Below are 21,643 nucleotides of genomic sequence, written 5' to 3'. Positions count from 1 at the left end.
ATGTACAAGCAGGCTGGCAACCCTTGACAAATAGACCTGCTAATAAAGGCAGCGCTATTCACACGTCAAAGAAACCATGGAGTCCAGCACGAATGATTTTATGCAGCAATACAAAACTATCTCTTTGAAACTAAAAAAGTAAGTCCTTTCGATCTTGTCGTGCGCGAAGGATACCGGAGCATTCTTTCATATTGGAGGACATTTGTGCGACATGGCCATCTGTTTTCTGGCTGAGCGCCTAACCATATTCTTACGTCGTTGACGCGGTGTTTTTTGCGCGATCACTGGTAGACGTTTCTGTCTTTCAGGCGATTTCTTCGCAAACCGAATCTAGCTGAGGTCAGCGACCAGTATAGTAAGTCAGCTATATATCTTGTTGCATTCCCGAAAATATTATTGTGTGTCTGCCCGCATTGCAGCAGTTTGCAGGAACAATGCATCCGTGTGCTGTTTCACCGAACCTCTGTTTCACAATTCCAGCCGCTCTTGGAAAGCAACTCCAGCACCAAGACTGCCCGCACTATGCTGGAATGTGCAGTCTTGCCGCTGCCAAGTGAGTATATTGATCTGATTGATTATCAGGCGCCGAAGCGGCACTTTGTAACACGCCGTAATTTGTAGGACTCCGGATATAGTTCCAACCGCACGGGGCACACATAAAGTGCTCGGAAATCTCGGTTCGAGATCGTCCACAGTCGGGTTCGAATCCGCAGCTTTGTGCTAGCAGCAGAACGCTACAGCCGCTGGTCCAGCGAGATGAGGAATTGTTGATTGATTTATATTTCCGTAGTGTCAAGTGGGACGGATATGGCCCAATTGCTCCGGCATGTTAATGTAAGACACATAGGAAAGTCTTAAGCGGATTTCTTCTGGCACGTGAAAGTACGGTGCTTGCGGCGGGAAATATAGACAAGGAATGATGCACAAATTCGCCTCAAGGACGGAGTGTAACGCACAAGTTCCCATTCTTTTGAGTGACAGTGTGAGTGTTGATTTTCTGTTCGATCTTGCTCACGAATATGTAGAGAGCCCGTAGCTCTGGCCCAAGCAAGGGAGTCGTCATTATTGAAACATCTTCTGTATTGCATGGAAAAAAAAAAAGTACAAGCGATAAGGAAGACAGTGTGTCAAGGCAATGAAGCGGAAAAACTACATGTCTGGTAGCTGCCTCAGTACAAAGTTTGTTCTAATCTATGTGTGCACATAATGGAGCAAACACTTGCATGCCCCTTAGGCCTTCACGCACCTTCGGGCACCTTACCGGTGCATCAGGCCTGGCTACAATAGCTGTCCCTTAGCATTTCGTCTATTACGCGCATTCTCATTCTTACAGCCGCGTGCCGCAAATCTTTTTGAAGAAAAGTGCAACAGCCACACTTTGGCGGAGGTTGAGTGTATGAGCGTTTCGGTGCAGAAATTTCATTGGCCATTAGTGAACCTCGGCCATGGTAGAAAACAAAGCACAGCGTGACGACAGTCCGCTGTGTGCATGCGGTGAACAACAATGCAAATTGTCTTTTGTTTTCCAACCACAGGTGCGAGCAGTCGATGGGGAACACTGCGGCGGAAGCGCAAGCGCTGGCGCAAGGGGCCCGGCAGTTCTTCAGTGCTGAGGCCGACTCCCATGCGCTACTGTGCCCGTCCATCGACGAGCATCTGTCGGCGGCGGTGCACTGCTTCTCGCGGGCCATCGACCTTTACGTGCAGCTGCAGGAACCGTCCCTTGCTGCGGCGCTGTGCACTGAAGCCGGCCAGTGCCTCCGGTCCATCGACCGCGCACCCTTGGCAATGTCATACCTGCAGCGGGCTGTCCAGCTACAGAACAGAGTTTGTCTGTTTGTCTATTGATGCGTGCGTGCATGCATATGTGTGGTGCACTTCGTGCAATTGACGTGTCGTTCCTGCTACTGTTTGCATTCCGTGAGTCCTTAAAGGGACACTGAGGAGAAATTGAAGTTGGCTTGTATCGATAGAATAGCAGCTCCTGATCACAAAAACGCCACTCTTACTGAAAACAAAGCTCTTGTAATGTAGAAAATAGCAAGAACCAAAATACAGGTGTCGCCGCCACAGGACAATCTCGCAAGTACAAGCGTGATGACTTCCTAGGACAAGAGGCGCCACCTTGGAAGAATTTTCCTTACTTCATGGAAGCCACGAATCTCTGAGGCTGGCAAAGGAAGGTTGCGCACCGCACCGCTAGCTTTCAGAAATCACGGAGTCTGCGTTTACGTCACGTATCACGTCACTCCGTTCTGAGACGTCATAAGAGTTGCCGTGGCGTCATAATAAGAGTTCCCTGAGTTTGAATCAGAGCGGCGGGAAAAACTTTTTCATCTTCGAATCCAAATTTCTTTGAAATAAATGCATCTTTCGCGCCCGGACAAGCGGCAACAAAGCCATGAAATGCCGAACTATCAGATTTTGCTAACAAAAAAAAAATGATAGAGTTCTCCTCAGCGTCTCTTTAAAGGGGTGAAAAGCTGGCCAGTTAATTAATGTTAATGTTCAGTTAATGTTCAATTAATTGATCTGCATTATCACTGGGGTGGACATGGACCTGTAAATGTACTTGGGCAGGGCATGCAATGCAGCAGACTGATAACTGATGGCTTGCTAGGGTTACAAACCAGATTCCAAAAATCAGAAGCATTGCCATAGCAGAAAGATAAGAGATAAGCGATAGTCTGATTATCCCCGGTATGATCCAATTGTCCTGATCAGGAAGTATATGGGGATAGATTGACTGGGACCGGCGCAGGGATAATCGAAGGGCACTGGGAGAGGCCTTTGTCCTGCACTGGATGTAGTTGGGTTAGTTATGATGATCTTGACCACAGGGATGATTGGTGAAAATCATGTTGGTTAATAATGCATGTCTTGCATTCACTCATTGTACAGTGGCCATGAAAAATATGTCTTAAAGATTTGAATGGAGAGAAACAGAACAAAGGAAAAGCAGGCAGATTAACCAGGCATAACACCTGATTGGCTACATTACATAAGGGAAAGGTAGATGAGGAGTGAAAGAGAGGACAAAAACTTCAGCCTATTGTGTCTGTAAAATGTGGTCATGCTTATGGATCTGTTGTGGACAGAAAACAAACAAAACAAAGCTCCCAAAGTTTGCCCACAGGTAACCACTGAAGTCCGTGGCTTCTGAATATGTGGATTAAATGTGAATGTACTGTATGCTAAAATTTAATTGTGCACCAAATGACTTTGGTTGGCCAAGATCGACTTGCAGCTTTTTACACTACAGCTGCTACCCTTATATAATTTGCAGTCTTACAGATTCGAGACATGCGAATATATTAATTTCACATTTTTTGCTCACTTATGGCCTTTGCCATAAGTGAGCAAAATGGCCACAAATCTGGTTTATTGCTGATTACACTTTTGACTATTAGTGTCATTTCACTCATCTTAACAGATTTAAAATCATAGTGCATGGTGCGTGTGCTATTTTTTTACACCCAGTGTGCCATGGGCTACGTGGATGCGCTCCAGGAGCTCGCTGCATGCCAGATTGAAACTGGTGGGTATTATGCGTGCTTCCAAGCCTTGGCTTTACACATGTAATGCCTGTTTTAATGCCCTAGCCCAGCACTAACCTAAATGTGGTGGCTAATAAAAAGGGTTTAACTTAAATTCAAGACAGCATAGCGAGCTACGAAAAGGAAGATGATAGGCGGCGTTACATTAGGAGATTGGAAGAGAACAGAGTGGGTTGAGTAACAAACTAGCGTTAACGATGTCCTACCTGAAGTGAATAAACGGGCAGGGCGTGCGAAGTCGAGAGCAAATGACTGGTGGTTTGTTTGTGTGTATCAGTGTATACCACAGTTGGAGCAAGGAAGGGCTAATCAGAGATTCATAGGAATCATTCATTCATTGTCGTAGTGTTTGTCTGTTCCAGGTGATTACTCTGGAGCGTTGGCATCATTCAGTGAAGTCTACGTGATAGCCCAAGAGAGAAGTAAGTGCCTCAGTTGAAGTTCCCATTTTGTTGGGTTTTTTTTCGTAAGCCTGGTTGAGGCCTTAATATTCTGGCTGGAATTGTTTTCTTCCTTATTTTGGCTCGTCTTGCTGCATTGGTGTAGGCATGTTAGGTGGCCGACCAATGGGAGCTATGGCAACAATTCTGGCCTCTGCAGAAGTCATGAGACTTCTCCTGCTTCTGGTACTACAGGTAATTTTTTTTACTCGCTATATCTTTCTCTGTTGTCTTTTGTAGCCCATTAAGACACATCTGTCTCCTCCTCCCCACCCCCAACAAATTTTTTTTTTCTTCCTGAATAATGTATGAAGGCCTGAAGAAAATCTGTTTTAGAAATGTTCATGAGTTCTAAGGGTTTAACATCCCAAAGCGATTCACACTATGAGGGGTGCCATAGTGGAGGGCTATTATAATTTCTGCCACTTGGGGTTCTTTAACATGCACTCTGAGTGCATTTAGCCTCCATCGAATTATGGCTACCGTGACTGGGGTCAAAGCTGCCGCAGCGGTCGCATTTTTCTTTGTTTTTAAAATGTGAAACACCTAATGTTAGTCTTCTTTAGACATATGTATACAGTTTTGTTAAAAGCATCAGAATGGTTGCAAAATTGTTGCATGCTTCTGACAAATGAAGGAAATAGGCACTTGAAAGATCATGCACCCACTTATTCTCTTTGTTGCAACACATGGCAGGACAGAGCCAGCCTGTATAATTATGTTCACGCATGTCTTGCCCAGCTCTTGTTTCAACAAATGTTCTTTAGTGCATTTATGTGTAAACACTGAAAAACGCTAAAGTTACAATAAGAATGGTATACTGGATTTGTCTAAGACAAAGAAGTCACTCTTAGGTGCAATACACATTCAGAAGAAGCTGCAAGTTCACTTTGTACACAGCTGTGTACACAATTGTGTATTGTAGTTGTTTCCTGGGTAATTCTAGTGTTTTGTATGCCTCTTTTTTCGCTAATCCAACTTGCAGTATGTAGCAACTGCATGTCATTATAGGGCACACCTTTTTGTGAGGCACAGATTTTACACGTGTTATCAAGGAGATCCAAGGAAATTTCAGTTGATAATAAAAAGTTACTCATGCCAGCGAAATCGAATGCAACATCCCGTTATGTTCCGTGCTGCAACTACACATTGGCATCAGTGTCACTGGGAGTACTTCAAATTGTTACTGGAAGTCATTTGCTTTTTTTAAGTTTTGTGAATATATATATAGAATGGTATGTGCCGTGGGAAATTTTTTCAGCTTCATTTCTGTTTTGTAAAGTTGACATTGCACAGGGGCAGGTTGAGAGAATTCATGCAGCAGTAATTGACATCTACTTTTGTGGACGCTTCAAACTCTTTCAAAGTAGCCTTCTTCAGGCCAGTCATCTCGCAGAACTAGAATATGTCAAAAGCTGGTTGGGCATTTTTAATTGAGAGACAAGTGTAGTGGACTGACAGCCAGACTATAATGTCTCTGTAGCATTGTGGCGGCTGACATCTAAACTGAATTTAATTGACTGTTTTCATAATATGTTCAATTTTTGATTGATCTGAAGAAAAACTGCCCACAGCAACTTGACTGTTTTTGAACCCAGCCTAACATTAGGAGTGGCGACAGGCTTAGGACTGGCGCAGATTTAGTATACTAGTAACTATTTAATTTTTACCAATTGAGACCTTGGCCTCAGTTGAAATTGCATGCGGATTTCTAAACCCTTTGGCGCAGGAATCTGTTATACCATCGGTCATTCTTGAGGCTCAACCAGTTGCCCAATTTCAGATTGCTCCTTCAGATTGAATCCTTGTCAGGAAAGATCTCTTGGGTACTGATCTGCACGAATTTTCTGTAAAGTCTTCTGGAATTCACCAATGAGTAACTTGGCTGACTCTTGGATTGGGGGCAAACTCAGGGAGAGGGGCTGTGTGAGAGCAAATATGACTGTGTTGCCATTTGCATTTTTTTTTTTTCAGCCATCTACCCAGAAGATGCCTGCGGAACATGCAGCGCTGCTCGATCGGTACCTCTACGATAGCCCTGATGAGATAACACCAAGCAAACGTGAGCTTTGTTAGATGTTTCACTCGCAGCAGCAACATGAAATTAGTGATCTGTCAGTGTTTAGTTTATTTGCTGTCTCACTGCCCTGAGCTCATATGGTCGTGCTTCAAAGGAATGGCTGTGTTGACTAGAGAACAGCAACAGGTTTGCCAGCTGGTTAACAATAAAATAGAGCATGGAACATTGTGTGGTGCTGGAAAAAAAAAGGTGAACTCTATCTTGTAAAAGGTCAACTACAAATTTGATGAATTTTGTTCAGACTGCTTTGGTTGTTTCAAATTTGTGCTGGTGGTTTAATTTTCTGCATACTTTTTTCATGTTGCTTTTGTAGCCAGCTACCTCAGCGAGGATGTCTTTCTATTGCTGCGATCGCTTGTGGTAAGCATTGTTTTTGCTTTGCGCAGAAGTGTTGCCGCTCTTTTTTTTTTTTTCTGGTGCTTGATGAGGCGGCACTTTCTGCCTGTAGATGGCTTTCGAAAGCAAGGATCGTGAATCAGTCAGGCTGCTTCAGAGCCATCTGTGGTAAGGCCCTCCTGCTTATTTGGCATTTAAGCCTTAGCATTGTGTATCTTAACTAACTTCGATGCTTTCCTTCTTGTAGGCCCTTGCTCAAGGCAGGTGAAAATGAACTTCTTCATGAAGCCGTTGACCGACTTTGCAAATGACTGTGTTACCATGAGTGGCTTTGTGGGAACTGGTCGTTGAAGTACAGTGACATCGACAACCCGTGCAACAGCTTGATGTCGACATACAACTTGAAAGTTGGCTCCGGCAGTCACTGCTCAGCGTTGGAGGTCAAAGTTCACACACTGTGTTTTGCATGAGCTCATGGCAAACAGTGGCTGCTCTAGATGGCATTGAAAACTGACACATGCAGCCTGACTTGCTTGTGAAGCTGTGTGTTGAAATTGGCAAATTGAAAACGCCATTTACAAGAACCGTCACTTGAAAACCAAGCTGTGCTTTATTCACCCAGTTTCCAAAATTCACAGAGTGCACAACTTGCTTTGGGATAAAATGACTAGCGGGTGTCAAACCATGATGCGAGTAAGGCAGTAAAGGCGAAAATTGTGACTAGTTCAGGGAGCCGTTCATGTGCGGGCACGGAACAGCAACATCGCGCACGAAACGTGGCAGTATTGTGAAAAATGGAATGGTGAGCTCTCTCATGCATGAAAAATAAATAACTGTGTCAAAGCTGACTTGTTCTATGCTGTATTTCTAAGACTACCTCAATAGAAAACACGTCTAGCATATAGGATTCAGTGCATCCCCGACTACAATCACAACACAGATCAATCGTGCCTCGTGTAATACCCCCACCATGAGGTCACGTTGAGGTCTCAATGGATAAAATAAATATGGTGAAAATATTGGTAATTAAACAAGGTGTGAAATTACCAAGATACCTTGGTTGGGGTGTGCCCAGGTTTATGCAAATTTGTTGACGTTTAATGCTTTCCTACAAAAATGCAGTTTTTTTTTACTGCATCATTAAAATACGCATACAATAGTAAAAAAAAAATTGCGTTTACAGCATGGAAGCACTGGTTAGGAAGCCAAGAAAGAATATTAAAGGGTTTGGAAGTAGCATCTGTTGTATCATTTTAGTTCGCAAGACTATGCTAATGGATGTATGATAAATGAGCAATTCGTATCATCTGGTGTTCTCCAAAATATCGGCACATTTGCCTTTGCACGTCGTTCGAGAGCTACTGCTTATAAAATTAACTTCTGAGACAGCGTGCAATCAGAGTACAAGAGAAATGCAATTCACATTTCATACACATTGCTGGAAAGCTCATTCTAAAATGCATGCAATTTGAACCCTGAATGTTCTCTCTTAGGATGAGAGACAGCAATGAGAATTATCATACCTTTACAGTAGTTGAGTGTGAGGTCGTGTTCAGAATGAACGCGCTCGGCTGCTTGTAAGTTAAGTCTCAAGCCTATGATGATGAAAGGCTATGCGGTTGGCACCATTTGCGTGTGGGTCAATCAATGTTTTCCCGCAACATTATGTTGGGAGTGAAATTCTGCTGTTGAAATGAACTTCAAGTTTCTGTTCTTCTATGATCTTTTGCAGTTCGATGAATCCACATGGGCGCGGAGAATTATAGTTGTCAACCTAACACTCAATTTTAACATTACCTCTGCCCTGACACTTGGTGTGAGCTTGAACTGATGCAAATTGCGATGTACAGAAGCCAAGTGCTAATGTAAAGCTTCCATATGGCCTAAGAGAACCCGAAGAGAAGCCTAAGAGAAGCTGAGAATGAAGATGCGACTGAAAAACAGAGAAATCAGTACACAATGCAACTTTGCCAGGATGACAAGGCAACAAAAACACCTGAGAAAAAAAGCATTGCGTTTCATTCAGGCTATCTGGAATCCACATGCGAAATGCTTAGCACAGGTGAAACGAAGGCATAACACAGAATTGACGCATGTAAATGCTGCCTGCCCCATGGGCTCAGGATCGAAAATGTGTCTTAACCTGGGCCTGGAGTTTGTTATGATTGTTTTCCACTGTAATATTTTTGCCTTCCTATCATTGATGTTATGATTGACAGCTAAAGAAGCAATGGCATTTGCCGGAATTGGCATCGAAGGCATGGCTGATCAATGACAAGGAAGCAAAGTTATGAACTAGGAAAAGGATTGGTGCAAAGTGCAATCCATGTTTGGTTTTAATCTTGCAGCGAGCTGCACTTTCTCGATTATTGGATTGCTGCCTTCTAATAAAATCACGACAAGGGAAGGCAACAGTTGTGGAATTTGCTCAAGAATATAGGATAGAATTATTGATTGCTATCACTAGCAGTTTCCATGCCCCCCACTGTCGACAGTAGTGCTCTTCCCCTTTTCTCCTTTCTCACATTAGACTAGTTGAGCTTGGCACTCGGTGTGCGATGTAATGGCGACATGAATCGCCAGAGCAGGAGGATGGCAACGTAGATGTGCCCCACAAAGTAGACAGAGTGGTAGTACTGCCAGATGCGTTCGACGTCAAGCAGCAGGAATGCGGCCAGCATGTAGGTGAAGGACTGCATCTTGCAGAACCAAAGTAGCAGGCGGCCAACAAGGCGCCCCACGATGGTGCGCCGCCGCTGCACCATCACCTCGAGCTGTTCCTCGCCGACAATGTAGGCGGTGGAGGTGACCAGGCAGAGGAAGTAGCCTGGCTCCAGCCCATGCCAGATGGCACTCAGGGTCATTGTCAGCAGCGCCCTGTGGGAGAGAGATGGAGCTTGCCTTCTACTGCAATAACTCTATGGTCTAGTGCGTCTACGTGAAGCCGCAGCGCTCCTAGTGGTCTTACTGCGAATGACCGAGTGAAGAAGGATTGAGAGATGTCAAGCTCACCCCTAGAGAAGAGTAAGGGGAGATGGAGGGCTTCACATGACAGTTGCATCTTTCCTCTTGTCATGACCATCTCCTCACAATGCCAGGTGTGACCGAGCTTAAGCGAGGAGTTTGCGTTTCGCGCTATATTTACTGCACCTTTCTTTCATAACCTCCTACTCGTGGAGTTAAGCGTGCCCCAAGTGCACAGTTGAGGTCTGCAGACCTAGAAGACAGTTACAGGCCACACTATCAAAGTGACTTGTAAAGCACGAACGCTATCAGAAGAATGTTAAGAGATGGGCTGAGGAATATTGTACCATTTTTTTTTAATGTTTATGCATCTACTCCTCGTAATTTTCTGACGGTGCTGATTATTGTGATAGTCTTTGAACATGCATGCCTGCTGTACACATGCTGTGCTTTCTCTTAAGCATAAGCGTTTCATTTCTATTACAGTTTGTTCTTGTTGAAAGCTGAGACAGTTTTTAGACTATCCTGACAGCAGTGCTGAAATCTTCAGCAAGGCATGGAATTATTTTGTAAGCAATAATGTAGAAACCACTTCGTACTGTGGCGATTATTTTGCTCCATAACTGAGACCTGCCTATGATGGCCAGATTTTGAAGTGGGTAAAAAGCTAGCGTATGTGTGTACCAACATCTTGCGGCATATGAAAAAAAGTTGTTCTGTTGGCATAAATCGGGAGCAATTGGCTTATGATATTTCTTGAAGCTTTTTCACTGCCACAGAGCTTGGCAGTCGCAGGCAGTGATTGTTTTCATGATCAGTGGTGTCTTTCAATTGCAATTTAACGTGCTGTACATTTGTGGGTAGCACCTGATTTCCCACAAAGGTGCTGCTCGTACACGTCTGGGATATGGCTACAAACAAACTTCATATAATCAGTACTGCCTAGGAGACGACCATAATCAGCAGCTTTAGTTTGAGATGCTAAAGCGATGAGCATCAAAGTGCACCAACAACCATCTTGCGATGAAGTGTCCAGGTGTGCAGTCTCTCACCTGAGTGGCTTGGGCAGTGGCAGCCGCTTGTAGAAGTAGACGGCCAGCCAGTACTGGACGGTGCGGTTCCAATTGCGGATGCCCATACGCATGGTGGTGCTGAGCTCGGCCTGTGCCTCGTCGATATTGTGGATGGTCTCGTAGTCGTACTCGTGCTGCTCCCACTGTCCACTCTTGCTCTGCCATCTGTTGGGTGAGATCGGTCAAGTGAGGAGCTCCTGAAAAATACTCCTTTTTCTGGTGCACACGAGGAGAGCACTGTTCAGCCACAGAAACCCGACGGCCTGCTCTGCAGTTATTGGTGGCAGAGTTCACATAGAGAGAGACTCTGCATTCTTTGAATCAAGCATATGTGCATGGGGTTTGCAGAAAAGATGGCTTTTATTTAAGTGTGTGGGCGAGGGTGCCATTGTTCAGCAATAGAGGCTCTAGTGTTGCTGGCTGTACTTTTATTGGTAGCATCAAAAAAGCTCTTTCGATTAATCCTTTAACCACCAAGCTCGAGCTGTACTCGTCATGGGAGATTGTACCAATATCACCTATGGTCACCAGTAGTCACACTCGTCCTGCCTGACGTTGCGCTGCTTCCACTAGGAAAGGCGAATTACGATCTGCAATTGTGCTGGTTGAAATTTTAAACAATAGAGGGCGGTAGTTGTCCACATTACACATTTTGCGTCTTTAGCACATGTTTTAAGCTTGACAACAGTCATTTTCACAAAATATTGCCAAGAGAATTTGGCGATTTTGGTAACCCTTTTCTTGGAATTAATTTGGCATATAGGCAGTGAGTTTACTCTATAGGTGCTCTTTTTCAGGAGGGGATTCGTGAGGGCATTGTTCAGCTACACACACTTGAAAGCCTAATGTATTCTATATTTATTGGTTTCATGTAGCAAGCTCTTTACATAAGATGTGGCATTCCTTGAGGTTGTCATGTGCATAATGTTTACTGAGCCTGTCGGTGATACACCCAACTCGGTTAACTTTCTGAGCACATTAACAAACGTTCTTTAAAGAGCAAATGCATTTTAGTGTCTAATGGGTTATTCTCCTATTCTACCAAGAAAAAGGGAATCACTGAATTCCTTGTGCTTTTGTCTCAGGCATCAGTGATCAACTGCATCCTGTTTTCCTAATTTCTCTAAATAACTTGCATTTTAGTCTGGTGCAGTTCAAAGCATATAGTTTTGCAGTGTGCTATCTTCAGTGATGTTCGCAAACCCAAACTAGCAGACTTGTCTTTTCATATTGATCATAAGTTGCTGCACATAGACTGTCGATGCAGCAAGGATTTATGGTTTACAATACTGTTCAACTTTGTTTTTTGTTGTGCTGAAACTGTGAAGATGCTTTTCAGACTTTTATGTTCTGGCAACCCAAAAAGCAACTAATATGACTCCTTTAGCTTTCTGTACAAACTAATGTTTCCCAAGGCAATTGGTGGCCTCTAGTCCAATTTACTATGAATTAACTGCAGTACAATGATACAAATCTCGTAGGGTCAGGAATATTTGTATTATCCAAGGTGAACAAAATTAGCATGCATAAGCACGGATATGCATCGATGCATCTGTTTTCGGCTGACAGGATTTATTTACGGCTGCGCAACTGCCGCTTACTCATGACGTCAGCATTGTGGGCCAAGTGCCGCTGCTCACTGCTTCAGGTGCGTACCTTGTGACTCCGATATTTGGGCCACTTAGTGCTCAAAGCTGCAGTCATGGCTTGTACACCTTTTGTCGTCCGCAGTGACGCGATAGTGTGTTAATTTGGAACATATGAATTTCTGCACATTTTACACAATGCAGTCTGCCCAGGGAATTTTACAAATTCGTATCGTACCGAAATTCATGTCAACTGGAATCGTGGCATCGAGAATCCAATGTACTATCAGCAATGAATGAAATGTGAACTAGAAAACTGAGGGAGCAACTCAAAAAACACCAACATATTAGCTCCTTGAGAGCAAATACAAGCGAGTTTGATTAACACTTCTCGAGGAGAGTCTGCGCGCTTTTGATTTGAAGTTACCCACCGCTAGTATTGAGCCTCCCCTGAATAAAAGCGTCTTATTTTGCTGTTCGTGGCTGAACTGTCTTGTTCGCGCTTCATTCCTTGCTGATAGTACTTGATTTAATCCTTCAAAGCTCTTTGTACACAATTGTGTACAAAGTGAACTCGAGGCTTTTTCTCAGACTGTGCTGTACCTAGCAGTGATTTCTTCATTTCAGGTGAATTTAGCATGTTTCATGTCACAGTTAATTTTTTATGCCATGTAGCGAACGCAGTAACTAATATTTCACAAAACAGTGAGATGGGTAGATGTCATCCACCATTTTTATGCTGCAGACACACTTTGGCACCAGTAATAACATTGATTTTTTTTTTCTCAGTTTCAAGTGCGATGTGCATCCTTGAGACATAACCGAATCTCCGATCTTTCAGGTGTTTACTTGTCAAATCCTGGCTTATCTCATGTTTCAATTTCTGACCAGTGTGACACCTTGCACAAAATTTTGCACATGCAGTAGCAAGTGGTTTTATTAAAATAATAATAAGCTGTAAAAATTAACCACTCGTATTCTGCGCTGGAAAGCTTACTTATTAACTTTCTTATGGTTTGAATATACTATATAGGAGTGAAAATATTCGTTTTCGATGGTGCCTGAAAGGATTTAATATATTTTCATTAGTGATAGAAAACATAGCAAAGTTGCAGTAGCATTTTGAGCACAGTTAAAAGTAAAGAGTTTATGTTTTTCACAAACTCTCGGTGCACAGAGAAATGTGCAAAGTTGCTTCCAAGAAGTAAACAAAAGTACGAACACATTCAGCAGTCCGTCAATGTCGGTAGGCCCAACTCCAGGGGCTGCCTTGGATCCTGTTGGGTAGACGCCAAGGCCAGCCATGATGCAGACGCACTCGCCCAGCACAAAACCAATGTAAAGCCGCAGCCGAAAGATGAGGAATACGGGCGTCAGGTACAGCAGCTTGTACAGCAGCCCACGCTCGTAAAAATCGTCGGTGCCAAAGAACTGCACATGACAGAGTGCTTGTTACAACCCGAGAGAAAGGGCAACCATTTAAAGATTAGTCCTAAAAGCAAGCAAAGTGAATTGTGATCCACTGAAGCTTGCAGTGCAAAAGATGCCGGGGAAGGAGCCATATGCGAATGTTTCATGGCAGCTGTTGCATCCAAGGTTCTTTCAATTATATTCAGGCTTTTTAATCAGAATGACTTTCACTGCGATATTACTATTAGCAGACTGCAATGGTTGAACTGGCAGTATGTATTATGCAAGCTATAACATGATATGAGAAAGCTTGAGATGTCATATATCTGTAATCTGTCCACAGAAATTTGAATGATGAAACTTATGATGTGTGGGCAGACCGCTACATAATGTTTTCACTAAACCGGCCAACCAGCCCAGCATTCTGTGGTGGTCACATCAGGCTTGCTTCAAGGAACATGTAAGCTGCAACAGAGCACTTCAGATAAGCCTAAAGTGGTCACCTTAAGATCACTTCAGACAGCACTTTAAGGCAGCCAAATGACTCACATCGGGTGGGAAGACTTGCACGAGTGCCAGCCAGAGCAGCGCGTACAGCGGCACCACCTTCATGCGGCTCAAGCACATGCTCTTGCGGTCAACCGCGTCCAGGTAAGGGGCGTTTAGGAAGTCGCGGTACGTCCTGTAGCGGTAGTATGGCCCTGCATTTAGAAAGGGCCAGGTTACACTGAGAGTTTTTGCAGCTGCAGTCACATTATGAAAAAAGCCACATTTCTGTCTGCAAATTCAACAATATTGAGGTATCTATAAGTAGGAGGAAGCAATGATAGGACAGAACATAAAAGTGCATCTATTGCTCTCAACATTAAAGGGATTCTGAAACACCTTCTGAAGAGAGCATATCAATTTGCTCAGTCACTGCATTGTGTTGTGATGTGATGAAAACCTGAGCAAAATAATACACTTCTACACGCAGCAGAGAACCCACAATCATGCGCAAAAGTTGGCGAGCCCTTCCTGGAAACTCTTTCATGCTCGCACCCCCCTTCGTCGCTCGCACCTGTGTATACGTGTTGAGAGATAGCTATTGGTTAGATTCTTTCAGACGCCGGGTAGCTACTATGGCCGCTGCCAAAAGGCGTGTAGCTCCGGCGGGTCAGGAAGCTCCGCCACCGAATGTGGGGACAGCAGAGGAGCGCCAACCTTCCAGCGTGCAAGAAGTGACTAGAGGAGAGGGAAAGGCGCGAAAACGCAGAAATACAAATTTTGACTACAGATAACTCAGCTTCTACAAAGCACATTAGAAAAATTCTTCCTGGACAATATTCGTGAAGCAGCGTGCTTTTAACATCCCAGGCATACCACAACTTTATTAAAGCACCTTTCAGAGTCCCTTTAAGCTACCACTGCTTGACCTAGCCTAGTCTTGCTTGATCTGACTGTCTTTGCACTGCCTCTTGGCACTGCTGTTAACTACGGCTGTACTCAATAAATGCACAGTCAGCATTGTACAATGTCATGTACTCTGGTTTGTTCCTTATGAGCTAATTGTGAAGTTGTGCACTGCAGCATGTACAATGAAGATAACTTGAACACTCTGAAATACTTTAAAAACTATATGCTATATTTCTTTTAAGGATATTGTCTGAAGTTCGACATCAACAGATGAAGAGCTATAGAAGACTATCATGAAGAAACCTTGTTCAGGTGGCTGCACAAAGCATGAGTAGGATGTAAGAAAACATACCATGTGCAATAATCAACAGTGATTGTGGTAACGCATTATTATTACTGATATATAAAAGCCATGCTATAATAAGGGATGCCCAAATCAGAAATATGTTATGTTTCGTACTGATTATGGAGACGTAAAATGATGCTAGCAAATGCACAGTCAGGCTTGGCAGCAACAGCTTTTGCTGAGTTTAGCACATTATGCAGCAGAGCGTGAAGGCTTGGCAGTTGTTTTTATCACTCATCTTCCATTTCTTCCAGCCTTTTAATAAAATGTGACAAGCTAACATTTGTCGCAGGCATTTCAGGGTGTTCTCCATGTTTATAATTCCTAATTATTATTTATTCTTACTAGTTTATTCTTATTTACTCACATATTTTTATTCTCCCAGATGCACAGAAAAATGCGCCAACAAATTCAAGCCGTACCTGTTGTGATTTGTATGTGCAGCATGAAAGGTGTCACAGCACTTATTCCTCACCTACAAGAACCCCGATATAGCAGAAGGCATAGTCAATGACGTCCCAGAAGCCGGCCTTCATGTCGCCTTCTTCATATGTCTGCTTGTCGGTCGTTTTTTCCTGGTGTTCCTCGTGGACAATTTGCTGCTCCATGGCCAGCCCCGCCATCTGCACATGGCAAACGTGGTGCAAAATAAAGCACTGTTTTGGATCGCGTCACCAAAGGAATTATAAAGCACTTTTACATGCCATGCCAATGCCATGGCAGTTATGCCATGCCATCAAAGTATGTTTTACACACAAAGCTTGACAAGTACCATAAAACTGAGTAACACAAATAACTGTTCGTAAATTTCCTTCCTAGTTTTGCATGCATTTTTTTGGGCTGCTGACAGTGTCCATAAAGAGCTGCAAACCAACAACTAGTCTGTCACTTGACAAGAAATCCTAACGAACCTTTGTCGCTGCGACACAGAGCGCTGTACGGCTGTTTGTTCAACGCTCAGGTGACACTGTTAAAGAATTATCTGGACATGTGCAGTGTTTAAATACAAAGTTAAAGAGATTAAGGAGATAACATGGACTTTCTAGATAAAGAAAGCATGAACATGTGTTGCAATAGGCAGCCTTCTAGGCTTTGCATAAAGCAAAATTTTAAATGGCGGAAATAAATTTAGCCGAACTTTCAATTGTCTAATATGTTTGAGGAAAAATAAATTTATTCTTTTCTCTTTCGCTGTTAGCTTTTATGTTTTGTAGTTTCTGTTTGTGCCTAGAAATGTGCATATGCCAAGCAGTGGTTCTGACCAAGTAAATGTCAGATAAATCTTCAAGCCCTTGGGCAGTTCCAGTTATCTTTGTTGAGAAGAAAGATAACGTGTGGGGACTCTGTGTATGCTATTGTCGCCAGAATACCATGACAAAAAAAAAAGATCAGTGCTTGCTTCCACGCATATATGATACCTTCAGTGCTTTTCCTTGCTTGATTTTGGATCAGGATACTGGCAAACACCAATGCACCCGAGTGACAAAGAAAAGACTACTTTTTTAACGCCATGCGGACTTTATGAGTTTAACGTTACACCCTTTGGACTATGCAATATTAGCATTCGCGGTCCATTTCTTGTCTTCGACAATAGAAAATCACGTTTTTTGCACTGTTACTGTAGATTTCATGCATAATGAATTCCCTACCCTGAGGGTGAGCATCATCTGAATGAGGTTGGTGATGCCCGGTGGCGGGTTAGTGCTCCACATCTTCAGGTACTTGAAGAACGCCAGGTACCCAAAGCAGAAAATGAAGCTGGCCTTTGCCCGGTATCTGTAATTCATGAGCACATGCACACACACACTAAATAAACACTTTGAGAACACTGTGATGCATTGTTCTCATGGCTGGTATACGTTGAGTTCCCAGAATAAGTCTGTTGAGATGCACTCTGGCATAGGGTACTAAAAGAAACTGGGTTTATCAAATGTTTGAGGGGAATCCCCCAAGGTGGAGTAGATTTGTAATAAGGGAGTAATTACTCATTGGCATCCACCCAAATGCAGCCATACGGCTACAAAGGAAAGCTATACAGCTTAACTGTTATACAGCTTTAACTGTGAAGTTTCTGAGAAAGCTGTGTAGCCTTCCTTTGTAGTCGTATGGCTGTGCTTGGGTGGATGCCAATGAGTAATTACTCCCTTATTAGAAAGTGGTTTGTTTTTGTAACCAGCAAATAATCACTGGTCATGGGACCACCTTTATATTATGTTTTGCAACTACCTCGCTTGCTTTATTATGGATTTGACCTTGAAATTTTGGAATTAAACTGGTGTGCAGGCTGCGTTCGAATTTTTTCAGCTTTCCTGGAAATGATAAATGCATGTGCGCACTGCACTTGAGAGTGTGGGGAGTGATGGATTCAGATGGAAATTTGTCTTTCCTGTCACTTATTTGTTGTCAAAATTTTTGTGGGTACTTAAGAGGTAATGTGTAAAGGCAGTGGGCATGAAAAAAAGGAGGATGGAAATGAGCTTTGTCTCTGGTTTTAAAATAAAGTTTAGTTGTCATTGCAGACCTGTTATGTATGTGTTGCTTCTCCTCCTTATACAGTGTTTTTGTTTGTTGTTGCATATGTAACACTTTGTAAGCTGCTTCTATGGTTTGCAGCCTCAAGGTAAATATTTGAGTACTGGATACTTAAACAAATTTTTTTATACGTTCCTGTGTTCTTCATTTCTGTAGTGCACAGTAAATCATTCTTCAACCTAGCAGTGAAGGTGCAAAACATAGCTTTGTGAAAAAATACTGAACTTGACAAAGAATGATGGAGAGAAGTAATACTGTAATTTTGTGACAGTCCATACAGGTTCTTTGTTCACAGTAAACAGAATGTTAGCGGGCACTGTCATTTATTTATCTACGTGCATACTGAACACACTGCCATAATAAATTCATCCCCTATATGTTAGTGCTTAAAATTTCGGACAAATTTTTTTGACCACAAAGTATTATTTACCCCATTTTATTAGGTGCACTTCATAAATTAGCACCAATGTTTTTGTTGCAAAAGGGTGCATTCATTATGTTAATAAATATTGTAAAATATGACATTATACATGTGTGCATATCTCACGAGTATTGTAAAGTATGACATTATATGTGTGTGCATATCTCTGGGACGAGTTCATGGATTTGGCTTATCATAAAGCGTTTTGCACTGACAAATCATGACTGCATTCCAGCTTGCATTCCAGCTTGCATTCCAGCTTGCGTAATATTAAAACTGTCCTGAAGAACAGGCAATATATTCTGTGACAATTTTGAAAAAAATTCATTTGCATAGCCTCGTGTACATATTTACAATGTTTGCTCACTTGATGGAGCAGAAAGTGATGATGAAGGCGTTGACGACGCTGACGAAGCAAGGGTGCATGGCATGACGCCCTGAGACTATCAAGACCAAAAAGGCGCCCAGTGCAGTGCAGTAGACTCGGCGATGCCTCACTTCCTTGATGCGGTGCACAAAGTTGCCGGCCACGATGGAGATCACGAGCAGGCCAACATAGGCAAAATCCGTCAAGCTGAGGGCCATGATAGGGCACGCTTTGCGGCAACTTGGAGCTGTGAAGAGACCACCAAGCGTTCACAGCAGTTATTACTGTAATTAAACTTGGTGCAGCATATAGTTTTTGTCGAACATATTGAGTCAGTGAACACTAGCATGGAGATTTATGTTACACAGTATAAAACTCCACTGGCCTGACATGGTAGAAATGAAAATCTAGGATATGGTGCTGCACATATGCAGTAGATAGTCTTTGTCGAAGATGTACAGGCCTGTAATAAAGTATATCAGTTAATGGTACTCAGTTAATGGTATTTCATTTAAAGAATCATTGGCAGTAAAATATCTAGGCGTTACTATTAAAGATCTACGATGGGATACCCATATTAATAATATCTGCACCAAAGCCTTTAAGTCTCTCTGGTTTATCTGGCGTAAGCTTTCAAAAGCCCCTGTAAATGTCAAATTAGCAGCATATAAAGCGTTAGTGAGACCATGCTTGGAGTATGCTTCCTGTCTGTGGGACCCCTTCACTGCCAAAAACAAAACTAGGTTAGAAAAAGTCCAAAGGACCACGGCTAGATTCATTTGTAATAAATATAATAGATCTGACAGCCCGACAGAAATGCTCAGGTATCTCGGCCTTGATATACTTAAATCGAGACGTAATGAATGTCGATTAAGGTATCTATATCTAATGTACAATACACAGATCCTAATGACCCCTCACAAATTCATTGCAGCTAACACCTCTCGCGCAAGCTCCCGTTTTGATAATGGCAAAGTGATTCGAGAGTATGCCCCTCTGAATAACATGTTTAAATTTTCATTTTTCCCTCGAACGATCAATGACTGGAATAAATTACCGAAACATATTGTCGATAGCCCCAGTATTGATGCATTCATTGCAAATTTGAGGAAAATGCGTTCCATGATGTTCTTGTACTCCTGTGTCCAAATTCATTTGTTTAAGTTCACGTCCTGATGTGATGAAGTTAATGCTTATTGTGTGGTGTGGTGTAACTTTTATTGTAATTTTTTGTGCTCACTCCTGCTTGGAGTCATACGACTCTGCAGTATTGTTAATAAATAAATAAAAAATCTGCAAAACTGTGTCCAGAGCATGTGATGATGGTGTTTCGATGCTTGAGGATATGTTTGAAAGGTATGGAAGAATCAAATGAGCACCGCCTGACTGCCTGTTTTTGTGCATGCTAGGGGCACTGTAAGCTTCATGGCTGCACTGTCTTAGCGACTACAGCTATCAGGCGCAAGCTCATTGTACATTTCTTTCGAAAACAGCGCAACACACATGCATGTTGCGTGCACTGCAAGAAGACTGAAAAAGGACTCTGTTACATATATGTCATATATACGTGTGCCTCCAAGCAGAGTGAGAGCAACAGTGAACCGAACTAACTCGCTCAGCTGTCTATCCATCTTATATATTACAACTAACTTGATTCATATATGCATCACTAAATTATTTCAGGTCTAAGAAGAGCTTCAAATGGGCCTAGTTGGTTTGTAATCTTCGACATTGTTATTGCGCTACTCATGGTTTACACAAACAAGAACGACACATACGGACAGGGTGCACCCTGTTTGTATGTGTCGTTCTTGTTTGTGTAAACCATGAGTAGCGCAATAACAATGTCGAAGATTACTTCAGGTCGCTTGAATGCTCTTTCAGTATGTGGCATCATCAACTATCATGTATGCTTTCGCTAACAGCAAAACCGCTTATTTAATGCAGTTGAACTATACTAACCGTAGTGTTCGCTTTTAATCAGAAAATGAGGCGCTCGAGATCGCCCGAACGCAAAAGTACCTGAAGCAGCAAAAGCTTATAGATAATTATAAGACACTCGAAATATGCACAATCAATAGTGCGCGGCCCGTAGCTGAATGACGGTACTGTTTCTTAAATTTAATATTCAAACCACTGCCCAGCAGGTACCGACTTGTACGTTTCCTTAAATATTGAAGCTAGCCAAAACTGAAGCTTTCGCGGGAAAATTCCTCCTTTGGCATATATAATCAATCAGTATCAATAAAGAAAGAAGAAAGAGATCTGATTTTGCGCATTGTAAAAAGGCACACACCTATATCATCTCCGGTATGAGCAATCTGGGCCATTTGAATATATGTCACAAATTAACTCGACAGAAAGTTACTACCAATTTTCTTCACTTGTATCGCCGTTAGAGTTTATTATATTGCATGTGCTAAAGTAAATCAGTTGAAACAACGACTCGGATAGAGGTCAGAGCCGTTAGCGAAGCCACCGTGCCAGAAAAACGATCTCAAACTTCCCGTTCAAAGCGGTTTCGAAAACGGAAATCCGCCTTTGCTGTTAAGCTTTTGAGCATGAGGGGAAGCTATCACTCAGGGTGCGCGCTCGATCTATTACGTGCATGCGTTGTGCACTCACGTTGTTTTGCGCAAACGGCGTTGTCTTGGGCTAAAGGTCAAATAACTGTTAGGAAGTAAATTGAAGTCAATGTGCCTGACCGCCAGTTTAAGCGCTCCGAACCTAGGGGCTCGAGCGAGAACGCGTCTTGATCGTCGTCTTTGATAGTGCAGGCTGTCCTTAGTACGCTCGAAATTTCTGATTGCTCAAGTAAAAACAGATTACAACTTACCTAACTCGGACAGTTAAATTGTTATCATTTTACGTAACAGTTGTTGTTTCGATGAACGAAGCCTATGGAAGTTTTGACATTGCTTTCGGACGCAACCGTTGAGACGAAAGCACTCGCTCATTTGTCAGGGAGCGGGCATAAGCGACAAAAAAAAAAGTATTAATAATTTGCAAGTGTTCACATGCCTCTGGTAATTATAATAGCGTGTGTTATTGCATTATTGCTATAAAATATTGATTTTTAATTTTAAAAACAAATTGCTCAAAGCATAAATTGAACGGAATGCAGCGCGCTCTTTAT

At 42.7% G+C, this 21,643-nt stretch overlaps 2 protein-coding genes across 3 annotated transcripts; one reads left to right on the top strand and one right to left on the bottom strand.

Annotated features, from left to right (window-relative positions):
• Hap40 (Huntingtin-associated protein 40 kDa) lies at positions 1-7,261 on the top strand. Its single transcript, XM_077633903.1, has 11 exons — positions 1-138; positions 309-355; positions 481-553; positions 1,536-1,827; positions 3,481-3,538; positions 3,920-3,979; positions 4,104-4,192; positions 5,972-6,059; positions 6,391-6,437; positions 6,526-6,581; positions 6,661-7,261. The coding sequence occupies exons 1-11, from the start codon at positions 77-79 to the stop codon at positions 6,722-6,724; spliced, it is 936 nt and encodes a 311-aa protein (XP_077490029.1). The 5' UTR covers positions 1-76; the 3' UTR covers positions 6,725-7,261.
• On the bottom strand, positions 7,251-21,486 carry frj (membrane bound O-acyltransferase domain containing farjavit). Of its 2 annotated transcripts, none has more exons than XM_077633901.1 (8): positions 21,344-21,486; positions 18,508-18,754; positions 16,837-16,963; positions 15,663-15,810; positions 13,996-14,147; positions 13,259-13,467; positions 10,430-10,615; positions 7,251-9,290 (listed from the first exon to the last, which is right to left on the bottom strand). In XM_077633901.1, exons 2-8 carry the CDS (start codon positions 18,723-18,725, stop codon positions 8,945-8,947), a joined length of 1,386 nt encoding a protein of 461 aa, XP_077490027.1. In that variant the 5' UTR covers positions 18,726-18,754; positions 21,344-21,486; the 3' UTR covers positions 7,251-8,944. The 2 variants fall into 2 exon arrangements, with proteins under 2 accessions (XP_077490027.1, XP_077490028.1); XM_077633902.1 differs by lacking the exon at positions 21,344-21,486 and adding an exon at positions 21,133-21,224.
• Between the last annotated feature and the right edge of the window lie 157 nt (positions 21,487-21,643).

The sequence above is a fragment of the Amblyomma americanum genome, chromosome 8, assembly GCF_052857255.1.
Source record: "Amblyomma americanum isolate KBUSLIRL-KWMA chromosome 8, ASM5285725v1, whole genome shotgun sequence".
In the NCBI taxonomy this organism is placed as follows: domain Eukaryota; kingdom Metazoa; phylum Arthropoda; class Arachnida; order Ixodida; family Ixodidae; genus Amblyomma; species Amblyomma americanum.
Note: the sequence above shows the minus strand (reverse complement) of the source record. Positions and strands in the feature narration are given on the sequence as shown.

Excerpts from the sequence above, each read along its gene's own strand:
- Hap40 (XM_077633903.1), top strand. The coding sequence starts at position 77 with ATGGAGTCCAGCACGAATGATTTTATGCAGCAATACAAAACTATCTCT. Across the intron at positions 6,060-6,390 it reads TGAGATAACACCAAGCAAAC|CCAGCTACCTCAGCGAGGAT; the intron begins GTGAGCTTTGTT and ends TTGCTTTTGTAG. Across the intron at positions 6,582-6,660 it reads CTGCTTCAGAGCCATCTGTG|GCCCTTGCTCAAGGCAGGTG; the intron begins GTAAGGCCCTCC and ends TCCTTCTTGTAG.
- frj (XM_077633901.1), bottom strand. The coding sequence starts at position 18,725 with ATGGCCCTCAGCTTGACGGATTTTGCCTATGTTGGCCTGCTCGTGATC. Across the intron at positions 14,148-15,662 it reads CTATATCGGGGTTCTTGTAG|GGCCATACTACCGCTACAGG; the intron begins GTGAGGAATAAG and ends TTCTAAATGCAG. Across the intron at positions 10,616-13,258 it reads ATTGACGGACTGCTGAATGT|ATGGCAGAGCAAGAGTGGAC; the intron begins GTTCGTACTTTT and ends CTCACCCAACAG.